Source organism: Typopeltis vanoorti, chromosome 6 (assembly GCF_054136105.1).
Source record: "Typopeltis vanoorti isolate ZY-2024b chromosome 6, IOZ_Tvanoo_1.0, whole genome shotgun sequence".
Taxonomy (NCBI): domain Eukaryota; kingdom Metazoa; phylum Arthropoda; class Arachnida; order Uropygi; family Thelyphonidae; genus Typopeltis; species Typopeltis vanoorti.
In genome coordinates, this window is record NC_143554.1 from 77,304,185 (window position 1) to 77,324,180 (window position 19,996).

The window sequence follows — 19,996 nt, forward strand, 5'->3', positions numbered from 1 at the left end:
AACCAAGGGGACACTAGCAGACTCATTCAACCATGCTTTCACAAACAACATCACGCAACTCAAAAAAAAAACAAACTACCAGCAATCAACAAAAAACTACCGACACAAAATACAACAAACGATGTATTTTCCACCCATAACAAAACAGGAACTGAAAGAAGCAATCCTACAGCTAAAACCAAAGACCACTCCAGGAATAGACAAAATAAGACTCACAGACCTTATAACACACTTTGAACAAATTAATCCAAAACTTTTGAAACTCGTGAACATACTATTCGACACAGGCATTATTCCACAACAACTAAAAACTGCAGTAATAATTACGCCAATATACAAACACGGCAAAAGAAACGATACTCAGAACTACAGACCAATAGCTACACTACCAGTCATCTCAAAAATTCTAGAAAAAATAACCCACATCAGACTACAGAACTATTTACAGAAGTACAACATCATCTCACAAAACCAATATGGCTTTCAGAAAACAAAAAGCACCATTACTTTATTAGAAAACATCGCCGACACAATAAACAAAGCTCTCGACAAAAACAAGTACGCCGTCCTTATACTGCTGGACCTAACCAAAGCATTTGACACACTTGGACATGACATACTACTCACCAAACTATACTCAATAGGTATAAGAGGAACACTGCATACATGGTTCAAGAACTACCTCTCAAACAGAACACAAGTAACAAAAATAGGTACATGTCACAGTCGGAGTATACAAGTAAAACACGGTGTACCTCAAGGTGCCATATTATCACCCACTCTATTCAACATATACATCAACGATGTTCATAACATATTCATAAGAAGTCAAATATACGCAGATGACACTGCACTACTAGCAATCCACACAGACATTAACACAGCTCTCTGCAAAGCACAACAAGACCTAAACGAAATCACAACATACTTCCACCAAAACGCAATACTAATCAACGGCACCAAAACACAGATATTGATAATACACAACCTAAGAATCATACGTCCCGCATCACTATCGATACATTGTCACACATACCGCTGCAGTAACAACAAAAATACCTGCCAATGTTCCGAAATCAAACCTGTAATACACGCAAAATACCTCGGTCTCTATATAGATTCCCACCTTAAATGGACAAAACATATAGAATACGTACACACCAAACTCCGGATTATCGCAGCAAAACTCTTCCAAGTTAAAGACATTATTCCACCCAACATAAAAAAAAACTCCTATATCAGGTATCTGCGAATCCCTACTCAGATATGGAATAACAGTCTATGCAAATGCATCAAACAGCCACCTAACAAAATTAGAAACACTACACAGGAAAATCGTGTCAACAGTGATCTGGACACCTTACACGCAATAACCAATATCTGACAAGCATATGGCGATACACAGAATTCTGAGCATTAAAAACCTGAAACACTACATGACATTAACAAGGAATTACTTCAATATCACCTATCGAAACAACAGAGACACATATCGTATAACACGACCTACAACAACTCTCTACATCCCCACACCCTTCAATAACTCATACGGTTCTTTTGTGAGATCACATCAGATACCCACGCAACTCAACAACCTACCAAGAAAGTTAAAACACGTAGATAACTACAGAACATTAAAAAACGAACTCTGGAAAATATACCAACAAAGTGTTAAGAAACCATTAACACTAATATACACATCGCAAATCACTAGCATCCAGTGCCTACATTCCATACATAAACAGTAGCAACAACACAAATAGTGAAGGCTAAATCCCATGCTCTTCATAAAAGCTAACCCAAGCTTCGAAGTAGGTGGGATTAACATGCCTCACTCATCTACAAGTAATCCTTATAAGCAAATGCAGAAATTTGTATGTATAATCACACTTTCTCCAACTTTAAAAATAAAAAATAAAAATAAAAAATTATACAAAAAATTCTGTATAATCTTCATTGTTAATATTAGAAGAACATATGTTGTAAATACATAATATAAAGGCAAAAAAGTATTATTAAAAATTTTCATCGAAATCCAATGTTGGAATTGCAGCACTTAGTGCTGATCTCTGTAAAATTATAAGGTGCAATGTCACACAAGATGTTTGTTGTATGTATAAAATATTTTTTTAGCAATATAATATATACCATTAATATAATATAATATATTAATGGTATATATTATATACCATATTAATGATATATAGTATTAATATATATATAATATATATTAGTGATATATATATTAATGGTATATAGTATTAATATATTGTATGTATATTAATGGTATAATATTAATACCATTAACATATTTATAATTTATATAATATTTATAATATTATTATAATATATAATTTCATTAAAAAACATTTTTTCTAGCATTTTGTTTTCTTTGACAATAATGCAAATAATCCGAAGCAAACGTACATGTCTATAGCATACCATGAAGGAAGGAACCTGATTGTGGCTTTTCTTAATTTATTCTATTTCATTGAACTCTTAAACATATGATTAATAGTTTCACAACTGAAATTGAGATAGATAATTGAAAATAACTTAATGTACAGTTGAAAACAATTGATTTAAAGCAGTTTTATAATCAAAATGCAAAATTGAAATTCCTTTGACTTTCATTTTTAAGATGATTAAAGCACTATAGATTACAGATTAATTTCTTTACGAACATTCACCATAGATTGGGAAATGAATTATGCTATCTCCTCCTGTATATTGTCAATGTCAGAATTAAATAAAAATATACGAGAGTTTAAAATTATTACTTTCGTTGTTCTAATCTTTGTAATGGATTTTAATAAGTAATTGGTACCGATGCTTACATTAATAATAAAACTACTTCTGAAGGCAATTTTGACGAGTTTGGTTTTAATTCAGAAACATCTGAATCACTTCAGAGTGTGATTAGGAATGCATTAAAGACAGAACAGTTTTTTTCCCCCTAATGTTCAATTTTGTAACTGATTAGATCAGAAATATTTCATTGTAATCAGACAATTGCTCCATCATCTCTTTGATAGAGATTTTCGTTACTCAAATTTCATGGAAAAACAGAAAATAAAATCAAATGAGAGAGAGAGAGAGGAGAGGTTTGTGCTTCTGAACACTACCAAAGATATTACTTAACTTAGTAAAAATTTTAATTATAAGTCGCCAATAGTTCAACACTTAGGAAAAAAAAAAAAAAAAAAACGTGTTATTTGTGTTTGGTACTAATCTGATTCTATCAAGTGGTGCCATCTATCATTAATACTTCTAACTGTCTCAAATCATCAGTTTCCCATTCAATTAAATAAATTAGTATACTATATTTTTATATAAAAAAACTGATTTTATAATAATAGTTATTATCCACGAGAAAATATAATAATTATTTAATTTTAAAAATATGTGAAAAATACTAAAATCGATAGCTTTAAATGAACGAGAATCATGGAAGAGATGACATGATTTGAAGCTAAAAGTGCTGCCATCTATCATCATAATAGGATATCATATTAAATGGTGTGTGAGAAATTTACAGAACTAGCTATTGAAACTCATTTCTTTTCTTTAACAGGCTTTCCTGTGATTGCTTTTGTTTGCTTTAAGAAATGATAATCATTCATTTTGTAAAGTAAAGTGTTTTTACTATCGGATTTTTGTTGATCACAGAATTACATTTACGTGTCATAACAAGCCAATTAGCGGTTGGTCATAGTTTATTTTTATTTTTTAAGTTACATAAAAGTTACGATTTTGCGATCCTTAATTTGAAACCAATCGTCCAACCAAAGATTCCCAGATTAAAAATAAATTAATATATTTAATATAATCCATGATTAAATGCGTTTCTCCCGAATGTGTCATTGTAATTAGGAATAATTAAATGCTACAACTACACACTACTGCAGAAATGATTCACACAGAACAATATAAATGTTTAATAAATGTTTTAAATAAAATTAATCAATTTTAAATTCATATTTTTGCTCTTTTTAAGGTAATCTCTTTAAAATATTTGTGAATGAATAGATTTAATTATTGGAATTTTTCTTCATTAAAATTCAAACAATTCCATCCTTTTCATAAATATTACTACTTTTATTGTGGCGCCATCTATCAAGAAATAAGATAACTACTGTGTTTTATAAGGCAATGGTACTTTTTATAATTTTACTTTCCTTTTTTATGCTATTTATATAGAATTATTGTGTTTTATACGATCATTGTTTTGATGAGGCGCATAATATAATGTGCGATTAAAATCTAAGGGGGAATCGAATCGATGCATTTATTTTTAACTGTATTCTTGTGCTTCTATTCAGTTTACTGAGAACTTTCTGTAGGTTAACAGTTTGTGGTGGCGCTTAAGGGTGTAATCTTACGCCGAAGCAGATAACATTATGAGGTCACATATTATGTGTGAAATGCGTGTGTTCTTCTGATCCCCTTTGCCAATTTTGCAAAATGAAAAACACAAGTTTCGAGAAAAAAAAAAAAAAAATTGCCACCCCCGCACGAGACTGACGTCTAGACGGGATTGAAACCGAGGTTTTTTCCCTCAATGAAAAGATAGAGAGAGATAACTCATATTGTTGTATTAATTTATTCTTGGATGCTCTCGGCAATTTGGGCAGTAATAATGTTGGCTGAAAAAAAAAACGTACAAAGGTATAGGCAACCCCTGTGCCTTTGTATTACTAGCATTGCCTGCCAGTGAATGTTAAATTTAGAATCCCTCCTTTTGGCCTTCTCTGGATGAAGGTATCCTTCCTCCAATTAATAACATTCATCTGATGCATTTATTGGTCTCCAAAACCACAAAAACCTCTTCCACTTCCTCTTCATGAAAGCTAACCTGAATGTTCACAACTCCAAATGGTTCCCTTTTTTGTACTATCAATCAAGTTGGACGTGATGGAGAAGTTTTTTGCCATACACAATCATCTAACGAAAATAGTGCAGCTAACCATTAGAATTCCAGATAAATCCCTCCACTTTTGCAATACCCTTGATCTTTTTAACCAGTTCTCCTTCCAGACACACTGTAGAGATCACCTCTCATCTCGGCATCTCAAACTACAAACTAGTGCAAATTTCCGGTCTCACAGAACGCCTCCCCTCTTCTGACCATATCCAACAATCTCCGGAACTATTCCTCTTCTTTCCCATGATTGACAATTGCTTCCTCTCTTCTAACGCAGACATTTGTTCTCAGCAAATCACAGAAATCATCCTCAGTGGCATGAAGGCATTCATCCCTCATTCCGTCCGCTTTACAAGCCCTGGTTCAACAGAATATGTATGAAAACAGTCGAAGAAAATACTCAGCATACCGAAGATGTCTTCCATCAAGAAAGGGAGCTTCATACTCAGTCTATGCGAAAGCGCGCACTAAATGTCAATCAACCATCAGTAAATCCAAATCCAACTTCACTAAGGCCAATAGCAGAAAACTCGTCTCGTGTCTAAATGGTTTCCCTGTCTTCTGGTCCCTCACAAAATCCATCTGACGCAACTTCTGCCCACCTGCCTTCTCTCCTCTCAACCATCCAGATGGCACCACTGTCACAGCACCCAAAGAAAAAGCTGATCTCCTAGCATCACTCTTTTCCCTCTAACTCTTGCATAGACGATGAAGGTAAATTGTCTCCTTCCATACCAGCAACTGAATTCTTTCTCTCTCTCTCTCTCTCTTATTGTACTCAAACGCTGTGTTCCAGAGCTAAAACATGCCTCTATCATCTCTTCAATCTTCAATTCAGCTGACACATATCCAATCTTATGGAAACTAGCATATATCCAGCCCATTTCAAAAAAGAGGAGGCAAAAGACTTTCGTCCAACTACCGACCAGTTACCATCACCTCAGTCCTCTCCAACATAAAGAGGAAAATTATGGTCAACTTCTTCACTACCTGGAAACTCACCAGCTAATGAACAACCACCAGTATAGATTCTGCCAATCCAGATCCACAGCTTATATTTGAGCTTGCATCATTCACCACTGGACATGCGCCGTGGAAAAGGTCGGAAAAACGTGTGCCATTGCCCTTGACGTTTCTAAGGCTTTCAATCGCGTTTGGTGAAGGTCTGCTTTGCAAACTTGCATTCCTTCGGTCTACCCGCCGCTCTCTATAACTGGATATCTTTCTGCGTGTCATACTACACCCTCTCTTTCGAGCTTTGCCACCAATGCAGGAGTGGCCCAGGACTCTGTTCCCTCACCTACCCTCTTTTTTCTATACATAAATGACCTACTCTCAATCACTACAAATCCTATCCATAGTTTCGCCGACGCACTGCAATCAGTGTCTTAAACACTGACTCCATAACTATCCTTCAGTGGGGACAAGGATAACTTGGTTATCTTCTATGCCACCAAAATACAGTGTCATAGAAGATAACTGCCTTTTCTCTCGCAAAAGGAATCTCAACTCACTTCCCTCATCATCAGAAAAAAAAAAAAAAAAAAACACTAAGCAATTTTTCGGCTCAAGAATCTATTTTCCACCCACACAAACTGTAATACAAATTTCAAATTTGATAGCATTTTTGCATCTAAAACCTCCTATATATATATATATATATATATATATATATATATATATATATATATATATATATATATATATATATATATATATATATATATATATATATAACTGTAAATTATTATTATGATTCTGTATTGACTGTATAATTATTGGCTAGTTCTAAATTCGTACTTTGGTTATTGTTAATATAAATACATATAAATTATACAGGGCGGCACATTAGTCATGAAAGGGTTTAAGCATTTAATAACTTATAACTAATAAAAAATCTCCAGGTTTTATGTTTCATAATAATTTCAACGATTTCAATCGAAGGTGAGTTAGCCGAGCTCATACGGAGGTAGCGGGGTTTTTTCTCCCAGAAACTCGGGTTTTTCATCCCGCATACAGACAAATCGGCAATTCAGAACACACGCAATTTACAGACAAAACATACTAGTTGTGGCAGTGGTGGAGGTGGGCGGTAGATGGCGTTGATGCAGATTATTGGTAGTAGAGGTTCGGTGTAGTGGTTGAGACAGTTGTAGGTGTCCTCCCGCGATGAGTCTTCGGACTCCTTGGAGGTGTCACGAATAATAATAATAATAATAATAATAATAATAATAATAATAACAACAAAAAAGGAATAAAATGATTAATAAATAAAAAAAATATTAAATGTTTCACTTTCGTGACTTATGGGACACCCTGTATTGTTAATATCAGTTATGTAAATTATAATATTAATTATATAATTTATATTCAACTGTATGGAAAGATATAATTATATATTTCCATACATTATCAAATATATTTCATTATTAAAAAATTTAAATAATGAAATATATTTGAATTTATGTTAGAAGTAATTATTATTATTTCCCACACCGTTTATTTCAATATATCAATTTTATTAATATTTCTCCGTGTGGGGGTTAATGATTTTAGAGGATTCAATATTCAATAGGGTAATGGACGGCAATTATAGCCAATGAAGTTCTAATTGAGGCTCGGCTGTTGCTGTTACCCTCCTGCCATGATCACAGCTTTAATAGCTTAATAACACCTTATCCCTACACTGTTCTCTACAGATAACAGGGAAGATGAAAAGCATTCTTGCTTCGCCCCTTTAAGCCAGTCCTTATATAAGTACTAATGATTTTAAGTTGAAAAGAGATTACTTATTAATCTCAGCTAGCTTACTCATTTTACTTATTATTTATTTATATCGATTTTTAAAAAAGATAAAGAGATATTAAAAGAAATAAAATTATAAGAAAAATAAAGAAATGAGAGGATGACGAGAAGCAAACTTCACCAAGATCGAAAGAAGACCACACAAAATCTATTTACATCTGAGTTTATTTGGTCGTACTCTACTTTGGCGCATCCAACCCTGTAAAAGAAGAAGCGTGGGTTCGTAAACCACTTCATTCAGCACCTGAGACTGCTTCTAATTACATTGCAAGCGACCTGTCTCCTTGGAGATTTTTTTTTTTTTTGTGCAGAGTGAGAGGAGACTGGGCAGGAACTCTGTGTGTGTGTGTGTGTGTGTGTGTGTGTGTGTGTGTGTGTGTGTGTGTGTGTGTGTGTGTGTGTGTGTGTGTGTGTGTGTGTGTGTGTGTGTGTGTGTGTGTGTGTGTGTGTGTGTGTGTGTGTGTGTGTGTGTGTGTGTGTGTTTCTTTTAGACGTAACATTTAAATTGACAGACAGAGAAAGAGAGAGAGAAATGTGTGGAAAGAAAACCAAAACACACGAGAATTCTTTGATGAAGATACTTTTTTTTTCTCGGGAGCTTTCTCCGGCATCACCTGAAAGCGGTAGGAGGTAGTTGCGGATGTATGAGTTAGTGTACACGCTGCTAATGCAGAATTTTCAGTTATACTCTCTTAAGATGCATCTCGATGTTTTAGAAATACACCTTATCAACTGTTTTTCTTTTTTGGTAAGACACTCTGCCTTTTAGCTGTCACAAAATTAATGAAATAATCATGGCGATGTGCTAGCTAACAAATCATATGCAATACTGACTGGTAACTACATTCGCACATATTTATTTTGTAAAGTGCACTTGTTTACTTGCAGCGCATTAATTCTCATCTTGTGACATCTTTTGCAGTTAGGAGAAATTTACTTTTACTAACAAATAAAAGTCGGTTGTGGATGTATTTAAACGACTGTGAAAACAGAGGGATAAACATTGTCGCCTATGCAGTCAACATGTTGTTTTATTTTCTTTTATAATTTATTAAATGATAATAAACTTATGGTAGATTACGTTTTAATGCACTGCAACTGAATGGACTGAATAAATATTGTGAATTATTAAAAAGAATAAATTACGAGTTTGGCGTACATAATATTTACAATTGTTAGATGTCTTTGTATATTTTCGGTTATACCATCATATTTCAATAATTAAGAAATAATTATTACCAATAACATAATGGCATTTTATAAATTATATGTGGTGAATATTGAATTTAGATTTAAAGAATATACAATCACTGCTAACAATAAACAATGGTTTTAAGTGAAAATAAATCTTATAACAATGATGATAACAACAATGAAACGAACATTTTTGGGCATGCGTTATTCATCTCATCTACTTTGCTTTCAGATATTTATTTCCATAGCAACAATGACGTAGTTATTTCTGTATTGATATCAATATAACAGATTAGAAATCCGTTTGTCTGTTTGTTTTTGATTTCAGAAACTGAAATATGATGAATTTGTTTAATTGAGTATTTAATTATCTATACGTGGACATGGGGGAGGGTTGAATTCACCAAACACGTTAAGTTCGTACATACACGCCAGTGTTAGAAATCCGATATACAGAACAAGACAGGCGATCCCAACTTTCCAGTTCAATTTCCATCCGGAGATAGCAAAGACTGCAAATATTATAACGACCGTTGATAGAAGAGTTATTGTAGTATAAGTAAGGGCAGAGCTGTTGATGATAACACTTTTATCCGGTGAAAATGCCAGACTCTTTATAAGCCATGGAACCCCTAAGCAGAATAGAATGTCGAATATATTGCTGCCTAATAAATTGCATATAGCCATGTTACCCAGGCCTGAAAAAACAAAAACACCAAATAAATAATTAGCAAAGTACTAGACAAAAAAAAAAAAATAAAATAAATAAATATATATATATATTTGTAATAATAATAAAAATCCGATTTTTATGGCATTTTAATTGTTAATTAAACTTACCATTTCTCACTACAATCACACTGGATATAACTTCAGGAATACTTGTTCCAGCTGCTAAAATAGTAATTCCAGATACCGTATCTGGGATGCCTAAAGTATAGCCTAAATATAACAAAATAGGACATCATTTTTAAATACTACAGTATCACATTTGCTTCATGTGCATAGCTAATGCTTATTAATAATTGTGTGATAAAAGACATTTTTAACAATTTTCATAAAACATATTAAATTAAAGTTACTTTTTAAAAAAACTAATAGTTAAGTTTTTAAAATAATGCTAATAAATTAATAACAACAATACACCTTATAATTTTTTAAATAACAAAAATATGTTCGAGGAGACATTTTAAAATTTTGCATTAATTTAATTTTAAGTTAAATAATAAATTAAATGTTTGTGAGAAGCATTATATTATATTATACATTATATATATATACATTATATATATATATATATATATATATATACATATTAAATTAAATATATATATATATACATATTAAATTAAATATACATACATTATACATGCCTATACATGTTAAATTAAATACACATATATGTTAAATTAATTCAGGTGTAATTGCCACCAGTGTTGATAACTGGTGGTTAGTGCCGCCATCTAGTAAGCGATTTGCAAAACAAGCAGATATTTAAGATGACACAAACAAATGTACTTAATATTAATATACTATACTCAGGGCCGGCGGAAGCGTGCATGCGAGGGCCGCTACGAAGGGGGTTAAGCCGCCGGGGCACGGTTCATAAGATCATTTTTAAGAAACAAAATTTTTGTCATAAAAACAAAAAATTCTTAGAATGAATGGTATTAAAATAAATAAGGCAGTATACACCGAATAAAAATTAAAAAAAAAGTGTGTATTGCCGCCTCTTTGATCAGCCGGCTGTGTACAATTTTGCAGCGAGAGCAGGCTAAATGCTTTTCTGCAGAATGTTGTATCTACTGCAGTCTATCTAAAGTGAAACGGTGAACAGTTTTTATGCGCAGAAACGAATTTTCGTACAAAACATTTGTTGCTAGTTAGCCAGTCATATGGTACGCATCTCAGTAGGCTACTGACAGCAGCGCAGTGCGGACTATTATTTCGTCTCTGTGTCGTGTTGTATAATAATTTCTTGTGGGTATAAAATAGAAGTGGAATCAAAAATTTAAAAAAAAAGTTATCCGGTGCACAAAATCGTGAGGGTCATGCTGCGATAGAAGCAGTTATTAAGAAACAAAGTGGGGCTCTTAATAAATTTGTTAAAATATTAAAATATTCTGATGCAGATTGTAACCAACTCGATACATCAGAAATCAGAGTTGAAGAACCGTGCACATCATCCAGTTTGCATGAAAATACTATTGCAACTATTAAACAAGATAGCAAGACCCATGATTTAAGTGAAAAACAGTAAAACAGTTAGGAGAAGATTTAGTTGTAGTTGATCATGAAACTAACTCATTGTTGGTCTCTGTAAATTTAGAAGATCCAGGTGAATGGGGAAATATTGATGAAAAATTACGAGTTGTTTTAATTGAAATGGGGCCTGTTCAAAAGAAAAATAAAATATATCCCAGAGATACATATGGTCATACATTTGGTGATACGTATTATAATAGAAAAATGGAAAACGGGGAGCTCGTGCCAAGAACATGGCTCATTTATTCCGAAACATTAAATTCTGTTTTTTGCTTTTGTTGCAAACGTTTCGCACCTACTGAATCAAGTAGTCTTGTAAAAGGTTATAACGGTTGGTGAAATGTAAGTACAACTTTGCATTGACATGAGACTAGTTTAACTGACATGAAAATGGGAGGAACTTGATAAAAAATTAAAAAAACAAAACTGCTATTGATTGCCAGACTCAAAGCATGTATGAAATGGAAAAGAAACATTGGACGAGTGTTTTAGAACTCTTGATTGAAATTATAAAATTCCTTGGTAGCCAAAATTTAGCTTTTCGCGGATCATCTAATAAATTGTATGAAAGGAATAACGTCAATTTTTTAAAATTAGTCGAACTGTTTGCGAAGTTTGATCCCGTTATGGAAAATCATGTTGAAAGGGCCTTCCACGAAACAATAGAGTTTCTTCGTTGTAGGGCCTTTCCTCAAATACACTATTTGAGGAAAGGCCCTACAAAATGAAATATTGGAAACTTTAAGTAACGCAATCAGGGATACAATTTTATGATCAATTCAAAAATCTAAATATTATTCCATAATTTTAGACTGCACACGTGATGCAAGTAAAACAGAACAAATGACCATTATCATTCGCTTTGTTTCCTGTGACAATGGAATTGTCAAGATCAGGGAAAGTTTTTAGGTTTTGTAGATATATCAGATTCTGCAGGACGTGGTTTATGCGCAACAATAATGGAACAACTGGAAAAATGGAACATTCCCATTGAAGACATGCGAGGTCAAGGGTATGACAATGCGGCAAACATGAAAGGGAAAAAAATATGGGCTCCAAAATTTCCTCTTGAACAAAAATCCTCGAGCTTTTTACGTGCCATGTGCTGCTCATACTCTAAATTTAATCATTAACGATGCAACCAAAGTGAATGCAGATACAGTTAGTTTCTTTGCAATTATTCAAGAAATATAAAATGTTTTTTCATTCTCTTACAAACGTTGGGCAATCCTTTCAAAGTTCGTAAAAAATTTGATTGAAACAGCCATCAGAAACGCGATGGCAAAGTAAAATTAATGCAATCTGCCCTCTACGATATCAGTTAGGAAAAATTTACGATGCACTTTTTGAAATTTTAAATAATGAAAATTTTAATAAACTCAGCATGAAGCACAAACATTATGTGCTTAAATAAAGGACTGCAAATTTATTTGCTCTCTTATAACTTGGCATGATTTACTTAACAGAATAAACCTGTGAGTAAAATGCTTCAAGACAAAAATATGAACATTACACTTGCTTTAGAATCTGTCGAAAACTTAAAAATATTCTTACAAGAGTATCGATCAGATACAAATTTTAAAGAAGTTCTAAAACGGCAAAAGAACTGAGTGAAGAGGTGGATGGAGAGCGAGAATTTAAAACTGGTATGGAAGTTCGACGACGAAAGAAGACATGACAATTGGACTACGAGCATCATGACGAAACGCCACAATCGCCAGAAGAATTTACAGTGAATGTGTTTTATACACTTCTAGACGTTGCAACGTGTTCGTTAATAGAACGTTTTGAACAACTAAAAACATATTATAATAATTTCAATTTCTTGTATAGATTACTACAAATTAATAACGAAGATTTACGAAAAAACTATGACGATTTAGAGATTCTCTTGAAGGACGGCGACAATAAAGACGTAAATGCAATAGAACTATATGACGAGTTATGTGCTTTCCGGGATATTTTTCGAAAGGATAATTTAAATATTCAAAACCCTTTCGATATTCTTAATTTTATTTTGTTTAATAATTTATCTTTCCCTAACTTTTCAATTGCTTTAAGAATACTATTAACCTTACCTGCTAGAGTAGCGAGCGGTGTACGTTCCTTTTCCAAGTTGAAATTGATTAAAAGTAGGTTTTAATTTAAAACCTACTTAAGAGCAAGTATGTCACAAAAAAGGCTTGTTAATTTGGCGTTAATAGCTATTGAAAATTAAAAATGTGCAGAATTAGACGTTAAGACCATTATTTCTAATTTTATGAATATGAAATCAAAAACCCTAAAATTTTAATTTAAAAAAATTTCAAGTATATTTATGTAATTTAATTTATTTTCTGTTATTCTGTAAAGATGTTATTTTTTGAATACTTATATTAAATGTTCTAATTATTTCTGAATTCTTTTCTTATTTTCTTATCCATCTTGAGTTTCTTTTATTTTCCTAAAAGATAGTTCCACTTATAAAAATTATTAAAAATTTTTTACAAGTTACTAAGAATTTACTAACTTGTAAAATGAAAGAATTTTTTAAACTTTAAATCAAACAAATTTTAACTTTAATTAAAATTAATTTAATTTTGTTAGCGATTCGGGTCGGTGAGAAGGCTAAAGATCCCTGTATCATTATATTCAACGATTAAAGTGAAGTGGCTTTATCAAAATTTGCTTTAACTTTTGAGAATTTTTTGAATATTCGGGTTTTAAAGATTAGCCTGCCTAGTCAACACCCCCGGTTCGTTACATTTAGCGAACCAACGTGTGGCTGTTCTGTCAAAATTTCTTTAAGAAATTTCAAATAATTTAAATTTTTATTATCGTAAAAGAACCACACACGCCCGGATCGTTACACGGGAGCGTAGATAGAAATTGCATGCGGCGCCAAAGACCCTAGCGCCGGTTCTGACTATACTACATGTTTGAAGTAACTAAAGACATATTTTAGATACTTCAAATGTATTTATGACTTAACATACGACTTTCTTGCAATTAATGACAATTTCAATGCATTTATTACCTATGATTGTGACCATCCACACAGCTACGTAAGACAAAACTCCTAACCATACCACAGAAGTTACGAACGTTAATGGGAAAAACTTCCGGAAGTTTGATTTTTTACAGTCTGGAATAGTGACAAAGAACAGTAGTGAAGCTGGCCACATTAACACCCAAGCAATCTGTCTGAGTATTCCTTTGTATGGCATGGAGCATATAGATCCCTCATCCTCTTCTTCATCTCCCTGCATCGACTTTACTAAAAATGTGTAAAAAATTTAGTTATGTAGAAACAATAATCCATATGACACTTTAGCCAATTAATCTGTTAAATAAATTTTAAAGTTTTAAAATTTATTTAACATTTTTAATTTTATTAATTTTTTAGAGATTAAAATTTTTAAAGGTTCAAGTTTGAAAACAAAATGACTTTTTTAAAATTGATAATGAGTTAATTTAAACATTTTAAGTTAAAAATAATTTACTATATATTAAAAATTTGTTTTTAATTTAATTTGTTCTAAATTAATTTTATTTAATTTTTTAATTTCAATTTTTAAAAATTAAAACTAATGAACCAAGAGGGAATTATTCGCTAAAGATATAAATATTTTTTTAAGAAAATGAATTTTTTTTTTCCCTTAAAGGATAAAAGAAAGAAGTTAGCTTGACAATGAAGAAAGTTGATTTCTAAAAAAAAGCGACAGATCACAAGTAAACACTCTAATTAATTAACTATGAGAGAGAGAGAGAGAGAGAGAGATTAAATCGATGAAATTAATATGCAATCAAACTCGATTGTTCTCACCCGTACGACAGAACCGCCATAGCTTACTCGGTTTCGACGAAGGACTTCGAATGGCCTGGGTTCGAATCTCGTTCGAAGAATCTTTATCAGGTCTTTTCTGAAGGTGAGTCAACCGGTCTCATACGGAGGTGGTAAGATTGTTCTTTCCGAAAACGCCGATTTTTTAATACTGAAAAACAGGCCAAAAGAGAACACATGCAATTGACGGTCACAGTACATTATGCCGATAGGATTAAGCAGTTAACACCATGAGATCAGAGGATTATGTCTGTTAACTGCGTCTGTTCAGACAGTTTTGTCTGAGGAGGACAACAGCTCGTCCTCAGGAGTGTACTTGGAATGTGAATCGACTAACGTGTAGTCTTGTTTTTATTCTGTTACATTTTAGCGTATAGTTTGATCTACGCACGAAATCGTTTTTCTGTTGTTATCGCAACTTATAAAATTATAAAAAAAAACTTAAATTACTTAAATTATTTATAACAGCATTTGGATTACATCGAGGCGAGTTATGACATAAATTACTGAGGGCAGAGTTTCCATTTTGCAAAAACAAATCTGGAAACTTAGATTTGGTTTTTTGCTAAGACAAGTACTATAGGCTTAGATAGCATAGTTCATAGACATGATTTATGATGATCTAAAGCATTAGTTGCTTTGATTTATTCTAACTTCCCGACTTATACAGATTTAATCATTTATTTTAATTTTTATTTTATTTAATCTTGACTTCCACCCACGAAATCTCTCCCATTAAATCCACATTGTGCGTTGTTATTATTTCAGTTTAATCACTCACTTTCTCGTATTAATAATTTTTATTGATTTATCTCTCTGCTTTATTTATTTCTTCCTGGTTTCTCTTACCCTCTTCCTTTATGATCTGACTTTCTCTTCTGGATCGCTGTTGGAAAAAGTCATCACTGTTATCATTTTGCAGGCTGTCCTCAATCGGAGTTTGTGTCCCTTTTTCTTCGTCTGGTTGCACTTCCGGCGAATATTTTTCATTCCCTAATAAAGGAGCACTTTCCTGGGATTCTTGGCACATCTTATTTTTCCCAAACCTCTTTTGAAACTTAGCTACCTAAATTCACATTAAGAAATATCAGATCAGAGTATAAAAATAAGCAAATATGTTTTAATGCGGTCTATGGTGTCCAGTGACGACCGCACATTGCTAGACTACAAAAATAATAATGTCAAACATTGCAATTATATGGAAACGCAGAAATACGCAAAAAATGATCACTTTTATGTACAAATTACTTTGAAAGACCGTTGGAAGAAATTAAGAAGATTATTATTAATAAGCTAAGAAAGATTACTCAAAAAATGACAGATACCTTGTTAAGGAATTATATATTTATGTATTTCTTTTTTTTAATTAGGCAAATAATTTATTGGATAGATTACGTTGATGATTACTAACTGGTAAAGTTAAGTTTTAAAAAAAATCTGGTATTCATCAATTATTTTTCTTTGAACATGTTCTCTGTGATTTTAAGAACTTACTAAGATCATTCTTTCTCTTCCGTACTTCAACTTCTTATTTTTTGTTTTTGTTTTGTATTTTGAGTGTTAATTAAATAACGAAGATAGCTTTGTTGTACTTTGCCTCTTTTTGATCTATGGTTGTTTGAAGATTAATTTTTTTTTTTTTCAATTATCGTTTATTCCATAATAGTCCGTTAGATGGCGGAGCGGTAGTGACGTAAACGTGCATAGATGTAAATCAACGAAGAACAGTTTAGTTTTTGAATAAAAATAGCAGGTAGCAACAAATTGACGATAAATTAGGTGAAAAAATAATCTGAACATAAAAACAACGCTTGGAACGAGATGAGAGTAAAGCAGGATACAATTTTTATCTTTTTCACTTTTTTTTTTTTTTATCAAGAACGTCTATAACTGTTTCGCTATCTTTTATGTTATCCGTATTATCTTCCCGAAATCATTCTGCTTGGTGTTTTTAACTTCCACTTCAAGCACTCTATAAAGAAAAACAAAATACGATTATTTGTGATTGGGATAGGTGTGTTTTCTAGCACACTTTCCACTAACCCAACAGATTATTTCCTTGTGTTTTATGATTACTTAGCTTAATAAAAACTATAAAAAAAAAAAACAGTTTTTTTTTTTTTTTAGTAAGACACGTTACCTTTTAAGAAAAATGAAGTATTTTTAAATGATTTTTTTCTCTTTTCGTTTTGATTCCTTTTTTTTATTTTCTTCATTTTTTTCCAGTTTTTAAGCCTCTTGATGGATGAACAGTAATAATATTAATTTTTATTCAATTAAACACTACCTTTGCTCTCTCTACTAATTCTTACCCCCACATTCTTTAATTACAAACAGCTCGCCATAGCGAAATATGACATTAAAAATATTACAGGAATAAGCTGAGCCTTTTGATCATTTAAAATATGTTTCTTTTATTGCGGTATTATTTGTTTGACATTTTTGGATTCGTTGTCAGTAATGCCTTTCGTTTTTCAGATAATGCGACCGAGGTTTCTTCATGAGGTTTTAACATGATGAATTTGTAAAAAAATACTTTATATATACACCATACTTTATATAAAACATAATGTAAATTGTACATTTATAAATTAATAATTTTCAGTTTAAATCCGAGCAAATGTTAAATATTTTTTCATCGATTAGTGTTTTTTTTTTTAATTCTTTCCCTTCACCTTATGAGCTCTTTTCTTCTTTCTACACTTATTTTGTGTTGTGTAAAACATTTTATTCATGATTTTGTTCTGTTATTTTTCAGCAATTTTATGGCAGTTGCAAAGACTTACACAACACTTGCATATTGTTTGACTGTTATGATGATTTTTTTTTTTTTTTTTGCTAGATGGGTGAAATAAGAATGCTTTTCATATTCCCCGTTATCTGTAGAAGAAAATGTATGGATGGGTAATATAGAGCTACAGGCTCTGGTCATGGCAAGAAGGTAACAGCAATAATCAAGCTTCAGTTAAAACTTTATTGGCTACAGCATTGCCATCTATTACCCTCCCTGGGCACCTATTTTAGTCGCCTCGTATACGACATGCATGAGCTATAGTGGGATTTTTAAGTAAAGCCACCTCTAAAAATTAAAACGATCCCTAGACCACTCCATAGTGGCTGAGAAATCGTCCAACTCAGTGACACCTCCCCACCACCACCACCGAGCAGAACCGCTCATATTCTAGTGAAAAGTGTCCACCGACGAGGCCCCTCACGTGCCACGCAGGAGAACACCCACCCCAGAGACTCAAAATGCCCTCCCAGGGCAAACCCCAGAGACAAAGAACCCCCCCCCCCCTTTTCACCGGGAGCAATATTCCGGAAGAAACCTGAGAGAGCGAACCTCTCGAAGCTCAGCGTCTATTTTAGTCGCCTCTTACGATAAGCATAGATTACGTTGATGCTATTCTTATCCAGCCACCACATTGGGTTACGATGATTTTATTCCAATATTCTGGTTTTATTCCAATTTCAGTTTGTGCATTTTTTTATTAATATGGTGTAAATAAGAAAGTCAGAATATTTTATAAATACTACTAGTAAAATTCATATTTCTTTCAAAACAAATATTATAATTATTTTATAAATTCTTTATTTAAAAAAATGTAAAGTATTTCTTAATTATTTTAGATTGCTAGATCAAAATTAGATTATCCGAATGAATCGTATTTAATAAAGAAAGCAACGTGTTAGTTATTCTATTGGGCGATGCAAATTAACTCGAAGCCTTTTATTTTTAAACCGTAAGGCTTGATTAAAATTAGGAAATCTGTTACTTAATCTGTTCACCACAGATGGTACGATATCTGTTTGTCTAACAAATACACAAAGGAAGGAATAGAGAGATTAGATAATGCAAGATGCAGTTAATGTAGTTACGTTGTATTACCTTAAAATTAAATAACCTGTTTACATTATTATTTCAGTCATTTTCCACGATGTTAACATTCTAACATCATGGAAAATAGACAATATTTTATTCGTTGGATAACATAACAATATGAAATATTTCAAACTTTTTTTTTTAAATACATCACTCCCACACAAGAGAAGCCCTATTGTTTAAAAGGCTCGTGTGTGGACATCGGCATGAATAAGTTTTTTTTCTTTTCATAAGTTCTTTATTATTATTATTTTTTTTTTTGCAAGGAAACAGGCAAAACTATGATCTTAAAGGTTGAGATGTGTGAGTACTGAGACGTTTATTGTATGAGCAGGAAGAGTGGAGAATGCTATCATCAGCAAAACTGTGAATATAGATTGAGATCAGTGAGAACAGATCATTTATGTATAATAAGGAAGGGAAACTTGCCTTAAAATTAGAAGTAAGAACACCTTACATCATTACACGTAGTAGGTGACCTGAAAGAAAACTGGCAGCCCGGTTATAAAGGGAGGAAGGCAGACAATAAGATCGTAAGTGCTGAGTAGTCTTCGATGCGAGATCTTATCAAATGTATTGGAAATATGCACCAGCACAGGATTCTCCATCCATGGTACTTCTCCAGAGGTGTATGATATAGGCCAGGAGCTTTATTGTAAATCTGGATTAGCAAATCGAATAAAAGGTATCTGTTAATTAAGGCTCAGCGTCAAAACATTAGCCTTCAGGGATGGATTACACCAGTTGCGTGAAATATCATTAGGTGGCATATAAACAACACTAATTTCGTTTCGGGAAACGATACCACTGCTGTGAGGTGAAAAAAATCGAAACAATCTTGGTCAATTATTTTAGACTTCAACAGCTTAACAATATCGATTATTATTATTATTGTAAATATGAGAAAGGTAAACAAAGCTGCTCGTTTAATCATGGTAAGTTCAACTATGTTCAGTATTCACTTAGATCTGAAATCAATATATATATATATATATATATATATGAATACATCTATTTTTATCTTTAATATTTCCATGCAAATTGTTTACATTGTTGTAATCCGAACAATTACGAAATATTTTTATCTTTAATATTGCGATGA

The 19,996-nt window shown here is 32.3% G+C and overlaps 1 protein-coding gene across 1 annotated transcript in view; it reads right to left on the minus strand.

Moving 5' to 3' along the window:
* Window positions 1–9,260: 9,260 nt before the first annotated feature.
* The window catches only part of LOC150105595 (sodium/potassium/calcium exchanger 5-like), a 29,731-nt gene continuing 18,995 nt past the window's right edge, over window positions 9,261–19,996 (minus strand). Inside the window, exons 7-10 of the mRNA XM_090394935.1 lie at window positions 15,861–16,077; window positions 14,205–14,444; window positions 9,764–9,865; window positions 9,261–9,621 (exon numbers count right to left, since the gene is read on the minus strand). Coding sequence (XP_090251061.1) covers window positions 9,287–9,621; window positions 9,764–9,865; window positions 14,205–14,444; window positions 15,861–16,077 — 894 coding nt within the window. The 3' untranslated portion in view covers window positions 9,261–9,286. The remainder of the gene's footprint in view (window positions 9,622–9,763; window positions 9,866–14,204; window positions 14,445–15,860; window positions 16,078–19,996) is intronic.